This window comes from Malaclemys terrapin, chromosome 4 (genome assembly GCF_027887155.1).
Source record: "Malaclemys terrapin pileata isolate rMalTer1 chromosome 4, rMalTer1.hap1, whole genome shotgun sequence".
In the NCBI taxonomy this organism is placed as follows: Eukaryota; Metazoa; Chordata; order Testudines; family Emydidae; genus Malaclemys; species Malaclemys terrapin.
The window spans coordinates 138197976-138217742 of NC_071508.1; the positions used below are offsets into that span (position 1 = coordinate 138197976).

General features: G+C 42.7%; 1 protein-coding gene across 8 annotated transcripts in view; it reads right to left on the reverse strand.

Moving 5' to 3' along the window:
- SYNE2 (spectrin repeat containing nuclear envelope protein 2) overlaps positions 1-19767 on the reverse strand; it is a 262085-nt gene that overhangs the window by 182778 nt on the left and 59540 nt on the right. For 7 of the 8 annotated variants that reach the window (XM_054026012.1, XM_054026014.1, XM_054026017.1 and 4 more), the window contains exons 16-30: positions 19196-19383; positions 18856-19020; positions 18328-18483; positions 16905-17078; positions 14475-14633; positions 14037-14210; positions 10544-10678; positions 10248-10403; positions 8645-8862; positions 8289-8364; positions 6992-7110; positions 6229-6352; positions 4148-4305; positions 2638-2785; positions 715-1322 (exon numbers count right to left, since the gene is read on the reverse strand). In XM_054026012.1, coding sequence (XP_053881987.1) covers positions 715-1322; positions 2638-2785; positions 4148-4305; positions 6229-6352; positions 6992-7110; positions 8289-8364; positions 8645-8862; positions 10248-10403; positions 10544-10678; positions 14037-14210; positions 14475-14633; positions 16905-17078; positions 18328-18483; positions 18856-19020; positions 19196-19383 — 2758 coding nt within the window. The remainder of the gene's footprint in view (positions 1-714; positions 1323-2637; positions 2786-4147; positions 4306-6228; positions 6353-6991; positions 7111-8288; positions 8365-8644; positions 8863-10247; positions 10404-10543; positions 10679-14036; positions 14211-14474; positions 14634-16904; positions 17079-18327; positions 18484-18855; positions 19021-19195; positions 19384-19767) is intronic. The other variant, XM_054026015.1, reaches the window with a different exon arrangement.

The window sequence follows — 19767 nt, forward strand, 5'->3', positions numbered from 1 at the left end:
ATCTGAGGATCTAATCCAAAATTTCACAGGCTCTATACTAATGTAGCTAACTACAGTGCCTTCAACTACTGAGTGTCACTCTGGCCAATTTAAAATCTCAGTTCAGGTGCCCTATTCAATTAAAAGCATGGCAATGTATGGATTTCATGAATAAAGCGATGGATATAAATTAGTATTGATCAAAATGTATCGAATCCCTGTGTGATACACGGTGAATGAATTTTCCTGAAGGGGAGCAGAGACCCACTTCAAATATATAAATGCCATAAGTTAACAGGAGGAGATGCGGATCATTTTAGAAAAATTCTCAGTCAGTATGATATGCACTGACTTTTGACACACAAAGTTTCTACAATGTATGTATCACCATTTAGCAATATATTGTATAACTTTACTTGGCAGCATTTGTAAACTGCAACCTCACTGCTACCAGAGGTGGTCATTATAGCTAATGACTCAACCCTCCCAACTCCCTCAAGCAAACAAAGTGTAGTAGCATGGGGTTAAAGAAGCAATATCATGGAGAAGGCTTTTTAAACAAAGCCGTCCCTGATCCAACATGACAATCAGTTGACTTCAATGGGACTACGCTGATGCTTAAAGTTACACACAAGTTTATGTGCTTTGCTGTATTGGAGCCATAGAGACCAGACCAACAGAACTTATTGAAATTATTAAGTGAGGATCTAAAAAAGCTCCAATAAACATACTCACCTTTGTTGAACAGCAGGAATTGTTGGGTCCTTCAAGCCTATTTTATTAATCTTATCATGTAGATCTTGAATATTTTTTAAGAGTTCATTATTTCTTGTGGAAAAAATCTCCTGTAACTCACTTTCTTGGATGAGCTCCTGCTTACTTAGATGGGCAAAAGCCTTGTTTGCCTTTTCAGATAAAGCCGCAATGAGTTTTTCACAGCAAGTCTTTCCCCCACATTCAGCATCTTCCAAGCAGATATCAACCATCTGCAAGCGCTCATCCAAACATTTAGCCTTTTCTTTCATCAGAGAAATTTCTTCCTGCACGGCTTCTTTTGATGTGTTTCCTTGCACCGCAGGTTTGTCAGAAATTGAAGAGTCCGTTGCATGCTCAACAGAAAGTTTAACTCTTCTCAATGAGGCCAAAAAAGCTTCCAGTTCTTTGAGGACTGTTTCGTTGACCTGCATTTTATGATTCAGGTCTTCAAACTGCCTCTTATATTTAAGCATAATCTCGCGTGCTGCTTGCAAATCTATTAGGTTAAATTCATCTCCTGTTGAGCTGTCTAGGTTTTCCAGTTGTTTGCATAATTCAATCTCATTTACTATACCGCTCTGGACGTTCTGAAATTGAGAGAACCACAGCAAGGTTAGCAAACTGAAATAGAAATTGTATCTCATATTCCAAGCAAAACATATAGCTGGAAAAAAATGAGCCCTAGGCCCAGCCAATCAGCTAAAAAATGCTGTAATGGCGATCGGCTCCCGGTTGCACTGTGTGCTCTGCAGGTGAGTCCCTCCCGACCCACAGGGAGCGGGGGAGAGGGAAAGAGCAGCGATTGACGGGGGAAGGGGAAAGAGGAGTGAACGGGGGTGGGACCTCAGAAGGAAGGGGTGGGGCAGGGGCAGGGCCTCAGGGAAAGAGGCAAGGCAGGGGTGGGGTCTGGGGGGGACAAGGTGGGGCAGGGCCTCAGGGGAAAGGGGCAGGGGAGGTTCTGGAACTCCTGCTGGAGTGTCCAGTTTTTATATATTACAAAGTTGGCAGCCCTACGCGGGGAGTCTCATACTTTCTCTAAAAATAAAATGCGGGTGTGCTGAGAAATCCCGCTGCAGAGTCTGTTACTTGGTTACAGTATCATGCACTCCCTGAAGAACAAAACAGTAAAACAGAGGGTCCACAGCTTTGGTGGACCTCTGGGGGCATGCAGCAGCTACCTCAAGAGCTTGAGACAACTGGAGTCAGTTTCAGAGCCGAGGCAATTGGACTGTATGGTCCCCACTGCCAAGAAGGAGGTCAGACATAGGGTCTGCACCCAGAGTGTATGCCCAGAAGTCCAGTGCCAGAGAGACAGTATCTCAACTCTGCTCAGCTTTAGGAAGCAGAGGCCTTGTGGGACCGAACATACTGCAGCCTGGTGAGTGTCCAGCAGGGGGAACTTCTCAGGGTTGTAATAATAGTGAAATATTCTGCAATCTGAATTACACCACATAGTAGGTTGACTCTAAGAATCTTTGGGGAGCTGGTTTTGGATGGTAAGATCCACAGAAAAGGCTACTGATCATGCTTGCAGCAGCAGGAGCTTCCTCAACTCAGAAAGCCTGATACTAAACAGCTAGATTGGGACCAATGCCATTTTGGATGAGAAAAAGACAATTATGAGCAAGGACTATCTGTGACTCCATTTTGAATGGGTACCATTGGTGTACACTTGGGTATGACTGTTGTATAGCAATGTTATTCAGAAAGAAGCAGGCAGCATGCTGTTAAAGGTCAGAAGGGTCAAAAAAACCTCAGGCTACAGGAAGCTATCCCCAAATCCCTGAGTGAGAAGTCCCATGCAGTTATCCAGCTCTTGCATGTACAAATGCCTATTTTTGCAGAGTTTCACCTTGTACTCACATTTGAAAACTGAGATGTGGCCTCTGTGTTTTTCCTTACCTTCAGTTCTCCATAAATGAGATCAATATTTTTCAGAGTAAATTGCTGGATGTCCTTTCTGTGGAGTCGCTCGTCTGAGTCACATAGAAGAATGAATTTATTTTCTATTGGCAAAACAACTTCCAAAGCAATCTTTAAAGACTTCATTCTAGAAGAAAGGTAAATAAACATTAACAGGAGAAGCTGGCAAGAAAAGATCCTGCACATATTTCAGGGCAAAAAGCATAATTTTACTGTAACCCAAAAATTTGTTAATAGACTTTGGGACCAATTCACTGATGTTAACAGAAGTTTTACCACAGACTTAAATTGGAGCAGGCCCAATTCCAAAGATTTTAACTCAAAGATTGAAAAAAATTGTACTAGAAAACTTGGGGATACTATAAAGTGGTCTTATAAAGTGGAAGTATTTTTTCACACAACGCACAACCGGTGGAACTCCTTGTCAGAAGACGTTGTGAGGGCCAAATCTATAACAGGGTTAAAAAAAACAACTAGATAAGTTCATGGAGGATAGGTCCATCAATGGTTATTAGCCAGGAGGGAGTCCCTAGCCTCTGTTTGCCAGAACCTGGGAATGGATCACTTTTTTTTGTTTTTTCCCCTTATTGTGATATCCTATTTCCTAGAACTGGAAGGGACCTTGAAAGGTCATTGAGTCCAGCCCCCTGCCTTCACTAGCAGGGCCAAGTACTGATTTTGCCCCAGATCCCTAAGTGGCCCCCTCAAGGATTGAACTCACAACCCTGGGTTTAGCAAGCCAATGCACAAACCACTGCGCTATCCCTCCCCCAACAAAGTGATTACCTGTTCTGTTCATTCCCTGTGGGGCACCTGGCATTGGCCACGGTCAGAAAACAGGATACTGGGCTAGATGGACCTTTGGTCTGACCCAGTATGGCCATTCTTATGTTCTTATAAAATATAGATTTGTTTATTATGGTTCTTAGTGTAAGTATCTCTAATTGCCTATGGTACATTATATGAAGCATATATAGCAGGGATTCTCAAACTTCATTGCACCGCAACCCCCCTTCTGACAATAAAGTTACTACATGACCCCTGGGGGTGGGGGTCGGAGCCCGAGCCCTGCCACCCTGGGTGAGGGGAAAGGGGGCCACAGATCAAGCCCTGCTGCCCCGGGTGGAGAGAGAGGGGGCTGCAGCTCAAGCCCCATTGCCCAAGGTGGAGGTGGAGCTTAAGCTTCAGCCCTGGGTCCCAGCAAGTCTAATGCTGGCCCTAGCGAACCCATTAAAATGGGGTTATGACCCACTTTGGGGTCCCGACCCACAGTTTGAGAACCGCTAATATATAGCATATGATACTCCATAAAAATACATTAAGATCATGTTAAATGTGTGTGTTTAAATTGGAAAATGTAAAGGTTTGAGCAGAACATACAATCCTAACTATGCCTTACAATGCAAAATATATACTATACAATACATTATTTAATTGTATGATGACATACTATTTCTCAAATAACACAAAGTACAATGATATTTTATACCTGGCATTTAGAATAATCTGAAGTTCACTCCACTCTCTGTTAAGTCTGTTTTGTGTTTCAGAGATAACAGGCTTCCCTGTGTCATCCATAAGATTTTCTAACTTAGATGCAATAATTTCAAACTGTGTCCAACAAGAATTAGCTTTATTCTCTATGACCTAAAAGAAGATACATATATTTAATTAACTCAAAAGGCATCATATTGTGCAAACAGACCGGTCAATTTTGAAAATTACCTTTAGAGGTGTTATTATAGAAATTGTGAATTTTCCATGTCAAGTGCTTCAGGCTTTTTTGTTGTTTGTTTGATTTTTGTTTTTTAAGTTTCAGCCATTTTTCAGAACAAGATTAGGGAAAAAATTACATAGTTCTACCCATGTTTACAAAAATTCTTACACCCATTTCACTGAGAAGCTCCAGTGCCTCCATGCTTTGTAGCAAGGATTTGAAATTTTACAGGAGGGTCAGATGTGTCTTTTACCATCCCTTTGAAAATTCACCCAAATTTGGCCAATTTATACTCTTTTGAACTAGCTTGGTTTTCACATATTCAGTACAGACTTGTTGTAGTTCAGCACCTAAATTCTCCGAAGATTTTGTCTGCAGTGAGTATGTTTCACACCCTCACAGCTCCTAGATGTGTTTGGACTGTGCATGTGCCATGCTCAGAGAGTGACTGAAAATGCTCCAGCCCAGAGTGCAGGGGCTGAATAGGATTTTCCCTGCAACTGATCCTCCTGGTTGACAGGGGCAAGTGTGGCGCCAAGTGGAACTAAGAGCAAGGAAACTCTCCTGTGCTCTTAGTGGCCCCATTTTAGGGCGCAGGCATCAGAGAGGAAGAGTAATATTGCTCCTGGGGGAATTCTGCACTACTGTGTGCGCACATAATTAATGAGCCACACATATTTTTAATTTTTTTGCACAGAAAAAAGCTTCTGCTCAAATGTTGCTGCAGTTCTGCCTTTTGCCCACCAGAGGGCGCTGTGGTGCTAGCACAGAGCAGCAGCTCCCAGCCAGCTAGGGAAAAGAATGAGCCTGCCCAGGGGGAGGGGCTGCAGGGCCACATGATGGGGGGGAGTGGATGTCTGAGTGGGGGCGGAGGGACACATGGGGACAGGAGCAGATGTGCCTCACTGAATGGGAGAAGCTAGGGGTCAGCCAGGGTCTGCATGGGCAAAGCTTCCTAACAATCCCTCCCTGGCCCACCCCAAAAAACCTGTTCCATACTTTTCCCACCCATACCCAACAACCCTCAAAGTTCACACCCAGGCTCCTTCCCAGCAATTTACTTCCCTCTCCCTCAGCTCCTCCATTACCCCTGACTCCCCCCAAGCCTTTGCACTGCTTCTGAGGGGCACAGGAAATACGGTTTTGTATTGTAGTTTAAATGAATTATTACTCAGAGTTCTGTATTAATATGCCCAATAAAGAATCTATTTGTCAAAAAACATTTCCTGAATCTTTTTTGTTGTCTGTATTGTTCCAGACATACTTGCTAACAGGTATTTTGAAATAAATGACCAAAAATAATTGAAGCTGGTGTGATTATATTGTGTTATTTTGACAAATAAAATATGCAGAATTTTGCAGAATTTTAAAATATTGTGCACAGAATTTTAAATTTTTTGTTGCAGAGTTCCCCCAGGAGAATAATATGGCGGAACAGTTGACTTTGCAACTTCAATGTTCTTTTAAGATAGTTTTTTGTGTGTAGTAAATGTAGAGGATAACAAAATAATGTTTATAATAGCTGTTTACAAACAATTCAGATCCTCTTAAACTACAATAGTGCTGGAGTAATTTTGCACACAATGGTCCAAACTCTCCTCTCAGCTACACCGGCACAACTCCACTGTCGTGTAAGGCCTCAATCTCGCAAAGAGCTGAGCCTTCGTATGACTGCTGAATGTCCTGAACTCCCACTGAAGCCAGCAGCAGTTGGGGACACGCATTACCCCTCAGCACTATGCTTAGTACCTCGAAAGAGAGGGCCTCAAAAGAGAGTAATTTAACCCCCTCTTCCTAACATATCATACAAATTGTAGACAAGCAACATATTCTTCAAAATGATCGATATTTACCTGTAGATCTAGCAGCTTATTCTGAAGGCATGAGGTGTCTTTTATTTCATCAGTAAAAGGAGACTCTACTTCATCTCTGATTCTTTGTAAATGAAGTTCGAGATTACTCCTCTGTGTATCAAAGCTAGGAAAAGATGCAATAGTTCTTAGACAGTATCCATTTTACTTTAATAGAAGACAGGAAAGGAAAAATAATTGGGGTTGTGACTTGCTGAACAATTACTTTAATTGTCATTACTTTATTGGCAATTAAAATAAGTTCAGCAATTTGCTCATGTAATTGGTTTTTTTACCTAAATTCCAAATTTTACATGAATAAGCATTTGTGTTTAAAATGGAGTAATTGCTCTCCTAGCTACCTGATTTGTGTGTGCAAATGTCTAATTTCAGGCTCAAACATGGGTCTTTTGTGTGTAAAAACAATGAATTTCTGGAAATTTGGCCCAGAATGTTTGGCTTCATCATATTCAGGCACATACACACGCCCAAAGCAAAGCTTCCTCTAACTAAGGAAGAGAGAAAAGCAGAAAAATCACTAAATCCACTAGTTTCCTTGTTATAAAGATCTAATTTACATTTATATACTACTGTGAGTGACTGTATAGTAAGATAAATAGATAGTTAAACAAAATTTAGAAGAATATGTAGAGAACAGAATTCAGCATAGCAAAAATAGTCCAGATATATGAAATTTCCTATTTACTTGTAACTTTTTAGTATAGTATTATCTCTCAATGTGCGTATTTTGCCATTTAAAAATTACCTCTCTAATAAAGTCTCTATGGGCAAATCACTGTCTTTCTCAAACTTTTTTGTACAGCTTTCACCATTCTGTTGTTTCACGTCTGATTCCAAAATTACATCTGAAACTGGTCCTGATGCCTAATCAAATGTAAAAATCAGTTATGTTGATAACTGCATTACCTTATATCTATGCATTCAACAAAGATCAGAAGACATACATACACTGCAGAAAGAAACAATCACTTCTTCATGCAAAACACACCCAATTTCTGAGAGAATCAGCTCAGTTTATGAACGTAAGATTCACTTAAACTAGATTATTAAGTAAAATTATAAAATTATGAAATACACGTCTTTCCATGGACTATACACATGACACTTGAGCCATCAGCAAAGCAGAGGATTCCATCACTATACAATGGACAGTATTTGTAGCACAGCGTGAGAGAGCTTTCTCATCACAGTAGTGCAGACTGCAACCTCAGCTACCTTAACAGACGTTTCCTCTATATCCTCAGCCATTGGTGCTAATACAATGGAGACTCAAGATGAACTCTTTGTGTAGGTCACCAGCATGTTTTTGGATGTCTTGCTGATGAATACTGTGCTGCCTATGTACCTCTCGGGTCACATGGATTGTCGTCCTCTTGGATCACACTCTAAACAAGACCTCTTCCTCTATGGCATTCCACTCACGGTAAACAGTTGTATCCTTCGATATTAGCAATTGTTTAATAAAGCTATACATATTCTTTTAGTTTAATATTTCCTTAGAAGTGAACCCCGGCAGCATTTTTCATCTCTATATCCTCTCCTATTTTTGTTCACATCTTTTGGCTACTGAGGGGCCCAAAACTGAATGTAGTATTCTAAGTGTGTTTCCTCCAGTGCTAGAGGCTGAAATTCACCCCGTCAAGAAGGGCAATATAAGGACTTGAGTCCTATTTTGAGAACTTAAGTGGGCCTTGAGCTGGCCCTTTTCACAGGAATGACTTCCACTCAGAGAGAGGAACTAGACTGTAAGTTCTCTGGGGCAGAGACTTTCTTTTCAATAAGAATTTGTACATTGTGAGCAAAATGGGACCTGAGCTTTGACTGGAGTGCTTGAGTCCCACTGTGATATAGACAGACATAATAATTGCTCTCCATTTGCCCGTGATCCACTCTCGATAAACCAATATTTACTAATGGTATGTCTTTAGCCATCTGTCTTGGATGGGTTAGACACAACAAATCCTGCATCTTGGCAGGGGGGCAGAGTAGATGACCCTTGCAGTCCCTTCTAACCCAATGAGTCTATGATCTGAATTCCATACCTCCTGAGTTGAAAGTATATCAACTGATTGGGAAGATGTTTTCTTTTCTCCATTCTCAGGAGCAAGTATAGAGCCCCTAAGGTTTAAAAGAAATTTCAGCTTAATAATAACAGCAACAACTAGTGAATACAAAGAAAAAACATTGCAATCATGCAGTATATATCAAAAGACAAAAACAAACCCTGCAACTCTGCCAAAGATTAATCTAACATGACATAGACTAGTTCGTTAAAATATTTTAAAAGAACAATTACACGAGAAAATATACTCCAGGTTACAATCCTGCAACAACAGGAGGATGATCTAGATGTCTCAGTTTTATGGAGCTAGGATACATTGTCCCGCAAAATACTCACGCTTGTTTAGATGCCTGGCCACCGCCAACATGGGACAGCAGAGTTACGTAAGCATCTGCCACACATTTTTGAAGTTCTTCTTGCTTTTGTTCACACTCTGCAATTACTGTCTTTGTTTCCAGGTGAGTTTCTTCTGCAGTCAGTCTTTCACACATTGCTTTAAGAACTTGTAGGCAGCTGTTTAATTCCCCCAGGCTGCCTTCAGGGGAAAAAAAAGCCTAAATGAAGAAACAAGCATATGATAAATTATAACAATGTGGTTATTTTCATACATTGTTATATTTAGTGTTCTTTTGTCATGTAAATGCACTTTCAACTGAGGCTCTCAAACCACTTTGAAAACATAAATTAACTCTCACAAAATCCCTCTGACTCAGGCAAGTGTTAGCCCCAATTTTACACCTCAGTAAAGGCACAAAAGGGTTAAAGACCAGATTTTTAAAGGTATTCAAGCACTTAACCCCCACTGAAATTAATAGAAGTTAGGTGCCTAAATATTTTTTAAAATCTGGGCCGAAATGATTACCTGATCATATTCTAACCAGAGCCAAGAACAGAAACCAGGAGCCCTGACTTGCAGTCCCCAGCTCTAACCAACAGACCAATACTTCCTCACTTAATATCTTTGCAATGTGAAATTTTTCCTGTCTTACATGGGTCTTTTCTTCTTTATTCCAATTTTAGCTACCAATTCTGCTCCCACTGAAGTCAACAGCAAATCTCCCATTGACTTCAGTGACAGCTGGACTGAGACATTTTCCCAAAATATTCTCCATCACTCTCTCTCCTCTGTAAGAAGCAACTACAATGAAAGAAATGACACTCTACTCTCTTGGCCAATATGAGAGGAATAGAATGCATCTGGTATATATGCTTTTATATACAGTGTGTGCTGTTTTTCCTCACATAAAAACACCTTGGGTGAAATCCTGACCCAGTTAAGGTTAATGGCAAAACTCATATTGACTTTACCGAGGCCAGGAGTTCACACCTAGAATCCCTGTAAGAAATAAATATGGGCAGATCTTGGGGAATACAGTGATGGCTAGGTTCACCTAAGGTGAAAAGAAAATTAAAGAAGAGATGACTGAGAAAGAGACATGAGTAAAAATGTTAAATGTAAACCAAAGTTTATTACACACTGTGTGAAATTTACCCCTGGGCAGAGGACTAGCACAGGCCTATGAACCATAAAGTACCACTTAAAGTCATGTGACTAGTTTGTGTGCAGCACAAACAAGGAGTTAAACGGGGGCTTCCGTACAACCATTATTGGTAGAGTCAGCTCTATGAATAGGACCTTAGCCATGCAACTACTACATTGAATGGGAGCTACAGTGCACATCAAGTTTGTTTTTTCAATTATTACATTTTGAGTAATTAAGGATTAAAAATAAAACCATCTGTAAGAGATAATTATAAAGTAAGGTATAAACTGAAAAAATGTAGCATTCTACTGGCAAGGAGGTGACTCTTTGAAAGCCTGCTTCGTGCAGTGAAGGAACAGTCTGAAGTTAGAAAGAAAATTAAATGATAAAATGCAGAAGGATATACAATACAGTCACCAAGCAGAGAAGTTGAGGATAGCGGTTTTATACAGTACCTCGTGTTCTTTTATAAGTCCCTTGGTTTTACCCATGCTAAGGAGTTTCTTCTCTTTATTTATTTGCTTACTGAGTTTTGAAAAAGTTGCATTAAATTTCCCTATTTCAATTTCCATTATGAACTGAATACATGAAATGATTTCACGATGAACTGCCTGCAAATTACAGAAAGCACTGTCTCAGTGTGATGGTCATGGGGTGACAATGGGCTACAAAGCAAATACAAAAATTTGTTTTTCAAGAGACCAGGTCTGATAAGAAAAAGCAACTCATTCTCTTAGGTATATTTTCTCACCTCCCATCTTTCACGAACATCTTTGCATCTTTCCTCCACTGCTAACTTTTCATGAGCTGGTGAAATATTTTTCAGTTGGTCAGCTGCTTTCAAAAAATTTTCAAGAATTCCTGTGTCCAAAATGCTAAAAGCTTCCTGAAAAAAACAAAACAGAATTGATCTTCGCGTATGTATATCGTAAAACAATTTCATTATCATACCAAAACTATACAATAATGAATGACAAGGTACTTATTATTGGGCTGCAATGGCAAAAGGCCAGATTGTCCCAGGCCCTTGTGTGGATGCATAGGCGGGCCAGAGTACAATTGCACTGCTGCATTTTCTGTGTCTGAAAATGAGCCAAGGACAACTGCAGCCCCTGCGCTTGGGAAAGTGCAGGTACAGCTCCCACAACACCTCTCACCGGAACATTTTGTACCAAGGGGGAGTGGACAAAGTGGATCAGTGGCTATTCTCCCTCCTTATGCCCAGACAATGGGGCACACCTCCTATATGTGACAGGAAGCAAGGGAGGGGTCTGTGACTTTGTGACGGGGCGCCTGGCCTGCACTGGCCTTGAGGGGGTTAAAACCAGCCTAGGGAGGCTGAGCAACAGCCAATCAAAGGCGGGGCTGCAGGGGAAACAGCCAATTAGGGCAGGGTGTGCAGACAGTTAGGGCGGCAGATGGACTAGCCAATCAGGGCCCAGTCGGCCCATATAAAAGGAAGCTGCAGACTAGAGGGAGTTAGTCTGCTGCAGGGAGCCCTAGGGAGAAGACTGGCTTCCTAGAGGGTTACAGCGGGATCAGCACCTGGGGAAGGGCAGGTGCTAGCAGGAACCGGGGGAGCTAGGGAGAGCTCCTGGTGGGCTGCCAGGACTTACAGGCTCGAGGCCCTAGGAAGAGGGAAAAGGAGCTGGAGCCAGAGGCAGGAGCAGAAGGAACTGACACTGCAGGGAAGTGGCCCAGGGAATAGAGACAGTGAGCTGAAAGGAAGAGGCAGCAGGAAGCTGCTGTTTACAGGGTCCCTGAGCCGGGGCCCAGAGTAGTGGGCAGGCCTGGGTGCTCCCCCCACCCCAACTAGCCGTTGAAGGAGTGGCCTGGCTGGGGACTGCCAAGTTGTTGTGAGGAGTGGCTGGACTCTTGGTGGGGGAGTCCGGTGGGGGGGGCGGAACCGGATGGTGACACAGCCAGAGGGCAGTGCCACGAAGCAGACACCGAGAGAAAGGAGCTGTAATGAGTCTGCAGGCGGAGGCGAGGACGGGAGAGCCATCACCACCCGAGGGCATACTTGCTGGGACTGAGCTAATTCCCAAAATGCCCAGCAGGTGGCGCCAGTGTGGTGAGTTGCCCCATGACCGAATCCCTATGAGCATTCCCAGTGCTGGTTCTGCACTGCTTTTCAGCTCAAGGCAGTCCTAAACTGTGCAATTTAGGCCAAGTTTTTCAAAAGTGACTAAAGCTTTTGGGTGCCCAACTTAAGACACTTTAAAGGGGTCTGGATTTTCAGAAGGTGGGTACTCAGCACTTCCTGAGAATCAGGCCTCTTTAAGGAGTCACAAGTTAGGCACCCAAAAAACTGAGGCACTCAGCATCTATATCCACATTTGAAAAGTTTGTCCCAGAGCTGGGGCACATGATAAAACAGAGGTGGGCAAACTACAGCCTGTGGGCCACATGCGGTGCGTGGGACTGTCCTGCCCGGCCCTTGAGCTCCCGGCTGGGGAGGCTAGCTCCCGGCCCCTCCCCTGCTGGTCCCTCCTCCCCCGCAGTCTCAGCCTCTCGTGCTGCCAGCACTCTGGCCCGCTGCTCCTCCTGGGCAGCGAGCTCCTGCTGCTCTGAGCAGCATGGTAAGGGAGCAGGGGGATTGGATAAGGGGCAGGAGGTCTCGGGGGGCAATCAGGGAGCAGGGGCAGTTGGATGGGGCAGAGGTTCTGGGGGGGCAGTCAGGGGACAGGGAGCAGTTGGATGGGGCAGAGGTTTGGGGGGGCGGTCAGGGGATGGGGAGCGAGGGGGGTTGGATAGGCATGGGAGTCCCGGGGGGCCTGTCAGGGGGTGGGGGTATGGATAGGGGTCGGGGGGCAGTCAGGGGACGGGGGAGTTGGTTAGGGGCTGGGTCCCGGGAGTGGGCAGTCAGGGGACAAGGAGCAGGGGGGGTTGGATAGGTTGGGGGTTCTGAGGGGGGCAGTCAGGGGGCGGGAAGTGGGAGGGGGTGGATAGGGGGGAGGGCACAGCCTTCCCTACCTGCCCCTCCATACAGTATCACAACTCCGATATGGCCCTCGGGCCAAAAAGTTTGCCCACCTCTGTGATAAAGGATGAGACCAAAGGCTTTTAACTAGCCAAGGAACACGACTGTGGTTCCCAGATGTACATTCTTGAGTACCTTATAGTTGCCTGGGTATGGGAGTGATGGAGCCATATAAGAAGACAGATAGTATACAGAATAGCTTATATAAACAAGGAGGTTGAATTACAGTAGCTTTGAGAACTTTCAATTTCCTTTTATGTAAATCTCCATCATAACACCCCCATATGATTATAAACAACATAATCTAAACTAGGTTTTACTTCCCTTCAAATTATGTCAAAGCTAGGTGCTAAAAGTTACTTGTGTGTCTGATGGCCACTTAGTCAGTCAACTTTCAAAGTTTTGATAATGCATTTACGACTAATAGCCAGATGTTTAATAGGGCATTGTTGGAAAAGGAGAGACCTCCTAGCATTAGTGGCATGGAGAAACAAAGTTCAGGATATCCTTTCAATGGAAAAAATGAGACCGCCTTATTTTAGGAGCAAGATTTTATAATGTGAGGTTACCATTTTGGGGATTTAAACAAAATACACTCAGATAATGATAACATAAAAATCCAGGTTGTGAGTAATATTTCTACAGAAAGTTCAGGTATGTTAATAATGATAAAATAAAAAGTTTGAAACAAAGGTTGTAAGAACTGCCAAGAAATATGTGCTCTTTTCCACATCAGTGTAAAACAGAGGTCCCCAAACTGTAGGGTGTGTCCACCTATGGAGGCACAGAGGAATGTTTGGGGGGGCATGATGGGGCCTAGGCCAGGCCCCATGGGGGGCAGGGAGGGAGTGCCACCCAGCCCCGCTCCGCTCCCAGCTCTGCTCTGGCCCCATCTCCAGCCCTGGCACCAGCTCCTGGTCCCATGTCCAACCCCACCCCCAGCCCCCGACTGTGGCTCCACACCTGGCCCTGGCCTCTGGCTGCAGCTCTATTCCCAGACCCAGCCCTGCCCCCAGCTGCGGCACCAGCCTCAGCCCCCTTACCCATGTCTGCGTTTCCCCACCCCAGGAACCGCAGCCACACTCCCGGCCCCGGCTCAGAGTGCGAGGGGGGGCAGACGGGTAAGGGAGGGATGACCCTGAAAAATTTGGGGACCACTTGTGTAAGATTTTTTTAGTCACAAAATCTCACTATGAAATAATGTGCTCTGATAGTCAAAAGCTTCATATGACACAGGTAGGAAGTAAATATTTGAACCCACCTCATTTTTTGAAATGTGCTCATCAGGGCTCACTTTTTGGCTAATGAGTTGCATAGCTTTTAAAATAGATGTTTCAAGCTCCTTCTGGGATTTTTCAAAATTGATCATGACCTCCTTTTTTGACAGAGTCTCTTCAGATTTGGGTGAGACAAGGTCTAGGTTATTCATGGCAGCCTAGGAAGAAAGACAATTTGTAGAGTATGCATGAGTATCGTTAAAACAATTAAAATATTCCTTTATAACATGACTCAAGTTTCTCAGCTTTGGATATAAATTTTGAAATCTTTTCTCATTTTGCACCTGACAAGAGAAGAGTCGCTCAAATATTTTTAAAATATTTATATTTTACATGGACCCTAAAAGATGTTTTTCTAACCATTTAATACTACAGATAAGGATATCTGTGTACTGAATATGATAGTGATAGGGAACAGAGACCTGGAGTCTCTCTCTGACTTCTTTAATTCGTGTCGGTAGCCCAGCTGTCTCAAAATCTGGGAGGGACACCTGGCTTGAAATATTACGTGTCAAAACTTGCAATATTTCTTCTGCTGCAGCAACTTGTTCTTGGCACAAGATCCTTCTGGCAATTAGGATCTGTTTAGATGAAACACAACAGAAGTCTTCAATATTAAATATTATTATTTATATCATTTAGCTTTAGGAACTGAATTGAAAGGCAAGGATTGCTGAAAAGTAGGCAATATTTGGTTATATATGGACCATGCTTTGCAATTACAGGTCATTATCTTGTAGTCCAAAGTATCAACATCTGGGGGAGTGGGTCTGGCACCAAGCAAAAAAGAAAGCAGAGAAAACAAGTTGTCAAGCCATCTAATTCCATTGTGATGGGGTATCCACCCCACACAAGACCTGAAGGGGTCAGATGGCTAGGTAGGCCAATTAACTGTCCAGGCTGCACCTGAAGGAAGAGCCAGGGAGCAGGGATTAATTAGAGGAGGCTCAGCTGGATGGGAACAGGAGGCGACTGTGTAAAGCCCAGGAGCTGAAGGCAGCTTGAGGCTCGGGGAAGTAGTCTGCAGTCAGTCATTCCCCGGGAGAAGGGAGTTGTGCGGCTGGCAACCCCAGAGTGTGGGGAGAGCCAGAAAGACAACGAAGGCTCAGGGGAACAGCAGCAAGACAGACCTTGGCTGCTGAAGAGAGGGCCCCTGAGCTGGAACCTGGGGTAGAGGGCGGGCCCGGGTTCCCCTACCAGCCACTGGGGAAGTGGAGATCGGACTGCCCGGGATAGTTTGTGCTGAAATACTTCGATACCCTGGAAGGTGAGGACGATAGTGACGTGCCTGGAGGGCCAAGTCACGAAGAGGAAGCTGCAGCTCCTGGAGCGAGAGGGTCCACAGGATGGAGAGAGCATCAGAGGAGGGCACAGCACCTGGAAGGAGCTAATCCCTAAAGTGGCCAGGAGGAGACACCCCTAGCAGTGAGTGGACCCTGTGACATCCATACACATATTTGACTTGTACTTAACTTCTGTGATTGTACTTGCTATCACTGTTATATGTTACATTTCTTTGCCTAACCTTCTATTTTAAAGTATCTTTAAAATATGCTCGTATACATACAACCTAGCAACTGAACATACAAAGCACACATTTGCATGTGCATTGTCTGATCATGAAAATGTCTACACATAGCAGTAACTGTATCATGTGAATAGTCCCACTGAAGTAAACAGAAAGTCTCATATGAGCAAAGTTACTCGTGTGTATATTTGCTTGCAGAATAGAGCCCCAAATGTGCACTCTGCTGTTTAGAAAACATGCTTGGATATTTTGAAAGCACAGCTTACACCGCTGGGTTTGGATATTTATCACTGTGTGTCTTTGAGAGCTCTTTTGATCTATGAATATTCACCTCATTTTCAAACTATCCATTACCATTCCTCTGATGATAATCTATGCTTTATTAAAAATGTCTCTATTATGTACTGCAATTGAAGCAAGGACTTGATCTTGTATACTCACGGGGGACATTATGTTACAATCTTATTGAAACACAACTCATAGAAATTTAAGAGCATTTTTTGTCACTTTCACATTTTTAACGAGCAAATGTCACACTGAGAACGGGATTTAGTTTATGTACATGCACACACATTCTGAAAATTCATGTACATTCTTTTAACATGCCCATACCTCCTAATACTGTAGAGTTTACCCAGAGTAGGAGTGCACAATCTCTAAGTAAAATAACCCTGAGACTAAAAACAAAGATCTTTGCAACTATACTGAGGACTCCTTCCCTCTTTACAGAATGGATGTTTGAATCAATTTCCCACAGGGTCAGATGCACAAAGTACACAGCAGGCAGCTGATTCACACGCCAGCCAGAACTCTCTACAGGTCCCCTTTCCAGCCAAGGAGGACTGATGGGATAAAGTGCTTCCTCCCCGCGGGATAAATGCATTGCCTCTGCAGTAAATATTATCACCAGCATTCATCACACTCCCACTTCATTAATTTCCAGGGTATTAGTCAGCAGGGTGTTTGCTGGATTACTGAGGGGGTGGGAGCGCCTTTATCACACAACTGTAACCAGTTGAAGAATGGGACTGAGATCCTTCTTTAGACTCTGACTGAAATCTGGGAGTGACGATGTTTGGGGGAAAATGCAGTTACCATGATGGGATACTCAGGACTCTGACAGGAGCCATCCTGAAAAACAATGTTAGACAACTAACCTAGTCCTAGCAACATTACAGCACCTCCTTCCCTTAGTTAGCCATTTATTAATACAAACTCCACTCTCATTCCTGCTTCATTTAACACAAGCCATTGAATTCATAACTCAGGTTCTGAGAATCTGATGAATGGGTAGATATTTTCAACTTTATATTTGCATTTCTACCTGTAAAGATTGTTCTGTTGAGCTTCCCAAGCATCCTTCATGTTTGATCGTCTCAAGAAGGCATTCTGTTTCTGTGGCCCAGTTTTCTGCTCCTTTGAGAAGCTCTTCCATTTTCTCTACTCTGGGCAGAAGCTCAGTGGCCTGTTCAGTTATATCTGCATTCTTTTCTCTAAGCTGAGAACATGGAACACTTAGACTCTTAGCAAAGTTAGTATTTGTAAAATGCTTAGAATTTCTTCCCTCCCTCCCCCAACCTACATTTCCAGCATTTACTCAGCCATTGGGTTACTTTCTGGCTTTCACTCTGTGACCCAAGAACTTCTTAATGCAAACTGACAAGGGAGCGCAATGGGGTTACAGGAATCTCCTGATTCTGGTATGCACATTCTGGTTCACCAAAGAATGACATGTGAGGTCTCAAATGAAAGGTGGTGTCACTCTGGTCATCAATATCATTATGAAATTTATGTACAGGTGTTCTGTATAAACTGAAAACATGTTCTTAAAGTCTGTATCAAGGTACTAGTCACCAGAAAAGGTGAAAAACAGGTTTTCTGTCAGACAGGCTACCTGTTTACATGTAAATTGAGTATTTTCTTGTTCACAGTGGATCCTCTCACCAGTCTGAACTGAATGCAAATGAAGGATCATAAGAAAGAATCTAACAGGAAAAGAAATGCAGCGGGAGAAGAGAATCTTATCTGGAGTGTGGGACAGCACATTTGCTTTGTGAAAGAGGGGTCTCAACCAGGCTTGGTTGAAAATTCTGGAGAGAACTTTGGTTCAGATACTCTCTTGTCAAAAGAAGAGTAAGTTGTCAGTTAAGTATAGGCTCTAGAAAGCATGTTATGATTTTGTTTAATATATCCCCATTTGTTTCCAATATTCTTACTCACTATTAGTTGAATCGCTATTCTGTGATAAACTTATTCTTGTTTTCACTATAATTATATCTAAGTGCTGTGGTGATAAGCAAAGTGCTGGTCCTGAGTTGAATCTTACAGGCCGCTGAGTTCTGTTCCTGTGGGAATCGCAGGCCTGTAATTCTGTAAGTGTTCTGGGGAACAGGGGCTGAACACTGCAGAGAACTCTGAGTACTCAGGGGTTACTGTGTGCCTATCGCTTCCTGTACAGAGAGAGCGAGACCTGTGGACACCTGAAAGGCCATGCTTGTGCTGCCACATAAAGTTTCAGAGAGCTGATCTACAGCAGGCAGAGACAAGACTACTTCACACTAAGAGCTGGTAGTGGTGAGGTGCCTCACAGCCCTGGATACCCCTGGGGACCATCACATACACCCCGAGGAGCATAGGTGGAAACTGGGACTGAAGTGGAGATGCAGTGCCCAAAAAAGTGTGGCTGTATATTCAATAGATAAAACTACGCAAATTTAAGTGCTGATGAATATAGGAGAACTTTTTACCTCTGCATTCTGAATGTGTTTCTTACTAGCCTCCGTTGATATATCTGCTGTAACACTGAGTGCATTTGGCGCTGCCTCGGCAGGAGACTGAGAATTTCCATTACTGTCAACAACTGACTTCTTTTGCTCTTCTTGCATTCTCAGTAATCTCATCTCCTGTGAAAATGTTGCATAGCATTTTATATTATCAATCATTTATTGGCACAACAGTATCATTAATAAATACACTTTTTAAGGGCTCATCTAGAAAACTGAAACAAGGGGCGCTCGTATATTCTCAACCATATACACCATTGCATTTAGTGCTAACAGAGGACTTTTACACAAAGAGGCAGTGAGAGTTACAACTGGGAATCTCTGTGTATTGCTTGCTTTACCTGCTCCAAAATGGATAACACTGAATTGTATGAAAGCTTATTGATCTGCAAATAACAATTGATCATTATACTGTTAAAAATACGGCTGTGCTTTTGAAATCTACATAACAAAATGATCACATGAAAGGAAAACAGAGCTGCAGTTACTTACAAACTGTGTTCTCTTTATAAATTTAGCCCATCTTGTGTTCAGTTTTTTCAGTTCTTTAGAAATATCTGATCCCACTTGCTCATTGCTGACTTCAATTAAGAAGTTTCCAGCTTCATTTAAGGAACCATGCACTGAGTTCCAGTCTGCCAGAATCTCAGTGGGGACCTATAGAGATGCATTGAAAGGATTAAAGACACACCATGCAGTTCTTTAATATATTTCCCAAAACAATAATAATAATTTGCACTTATTGTGCTTTTCATCCATAGACTTCAAAGTGCTTTAAAAAGGTGAACAAGTATCTTTATGCTTAATCACAAAGAGACATTCAATCAAATACCTTTTTAAGATGTCCTTTTCGTGTTTCATCCAACCATGTCTTCAGCAACTGAACGTTCTCCATATAAGTAGCCCAAGAACATAGAACTTTTTGTAGGACAGTGTTTACATTGTAAATATATTCTCTGCACATAGAAATCTTAGAGTCTACCATCTTAAATAGTTTACTAGTGTCTGGAGGATCGCCAACTAGAATATTAAATACATGATAAAACAAATGTTAGAAATAGACACTGATTCACATTAATAATTTCAAAATAATATTAAGCACATTTCTCAGTTGCTTGGAAACTGCCAAAATAGAGAAGTGAATCCTTCCTCCTTTGGGTGCTGAAGGGGAATATCATTAACTGTTTGGAAAAACATAAACCAACTAAACAAAACCAACATTCTGCAGAAAATAAAAGAGGGGTAGCCGTGTTAGTCTGTATCCACAAAAACAAGGAGGAGTCCGGTGCCACCTTAAAGACTAACAGATTTATTTGGGCAAAAGCTTTCGTGGGTAAAAAAACCCACTTCTTCAGATGCATGGGAGTTTTTTTACCCATGAAAGCTTAGGCCTAAATAAATCTG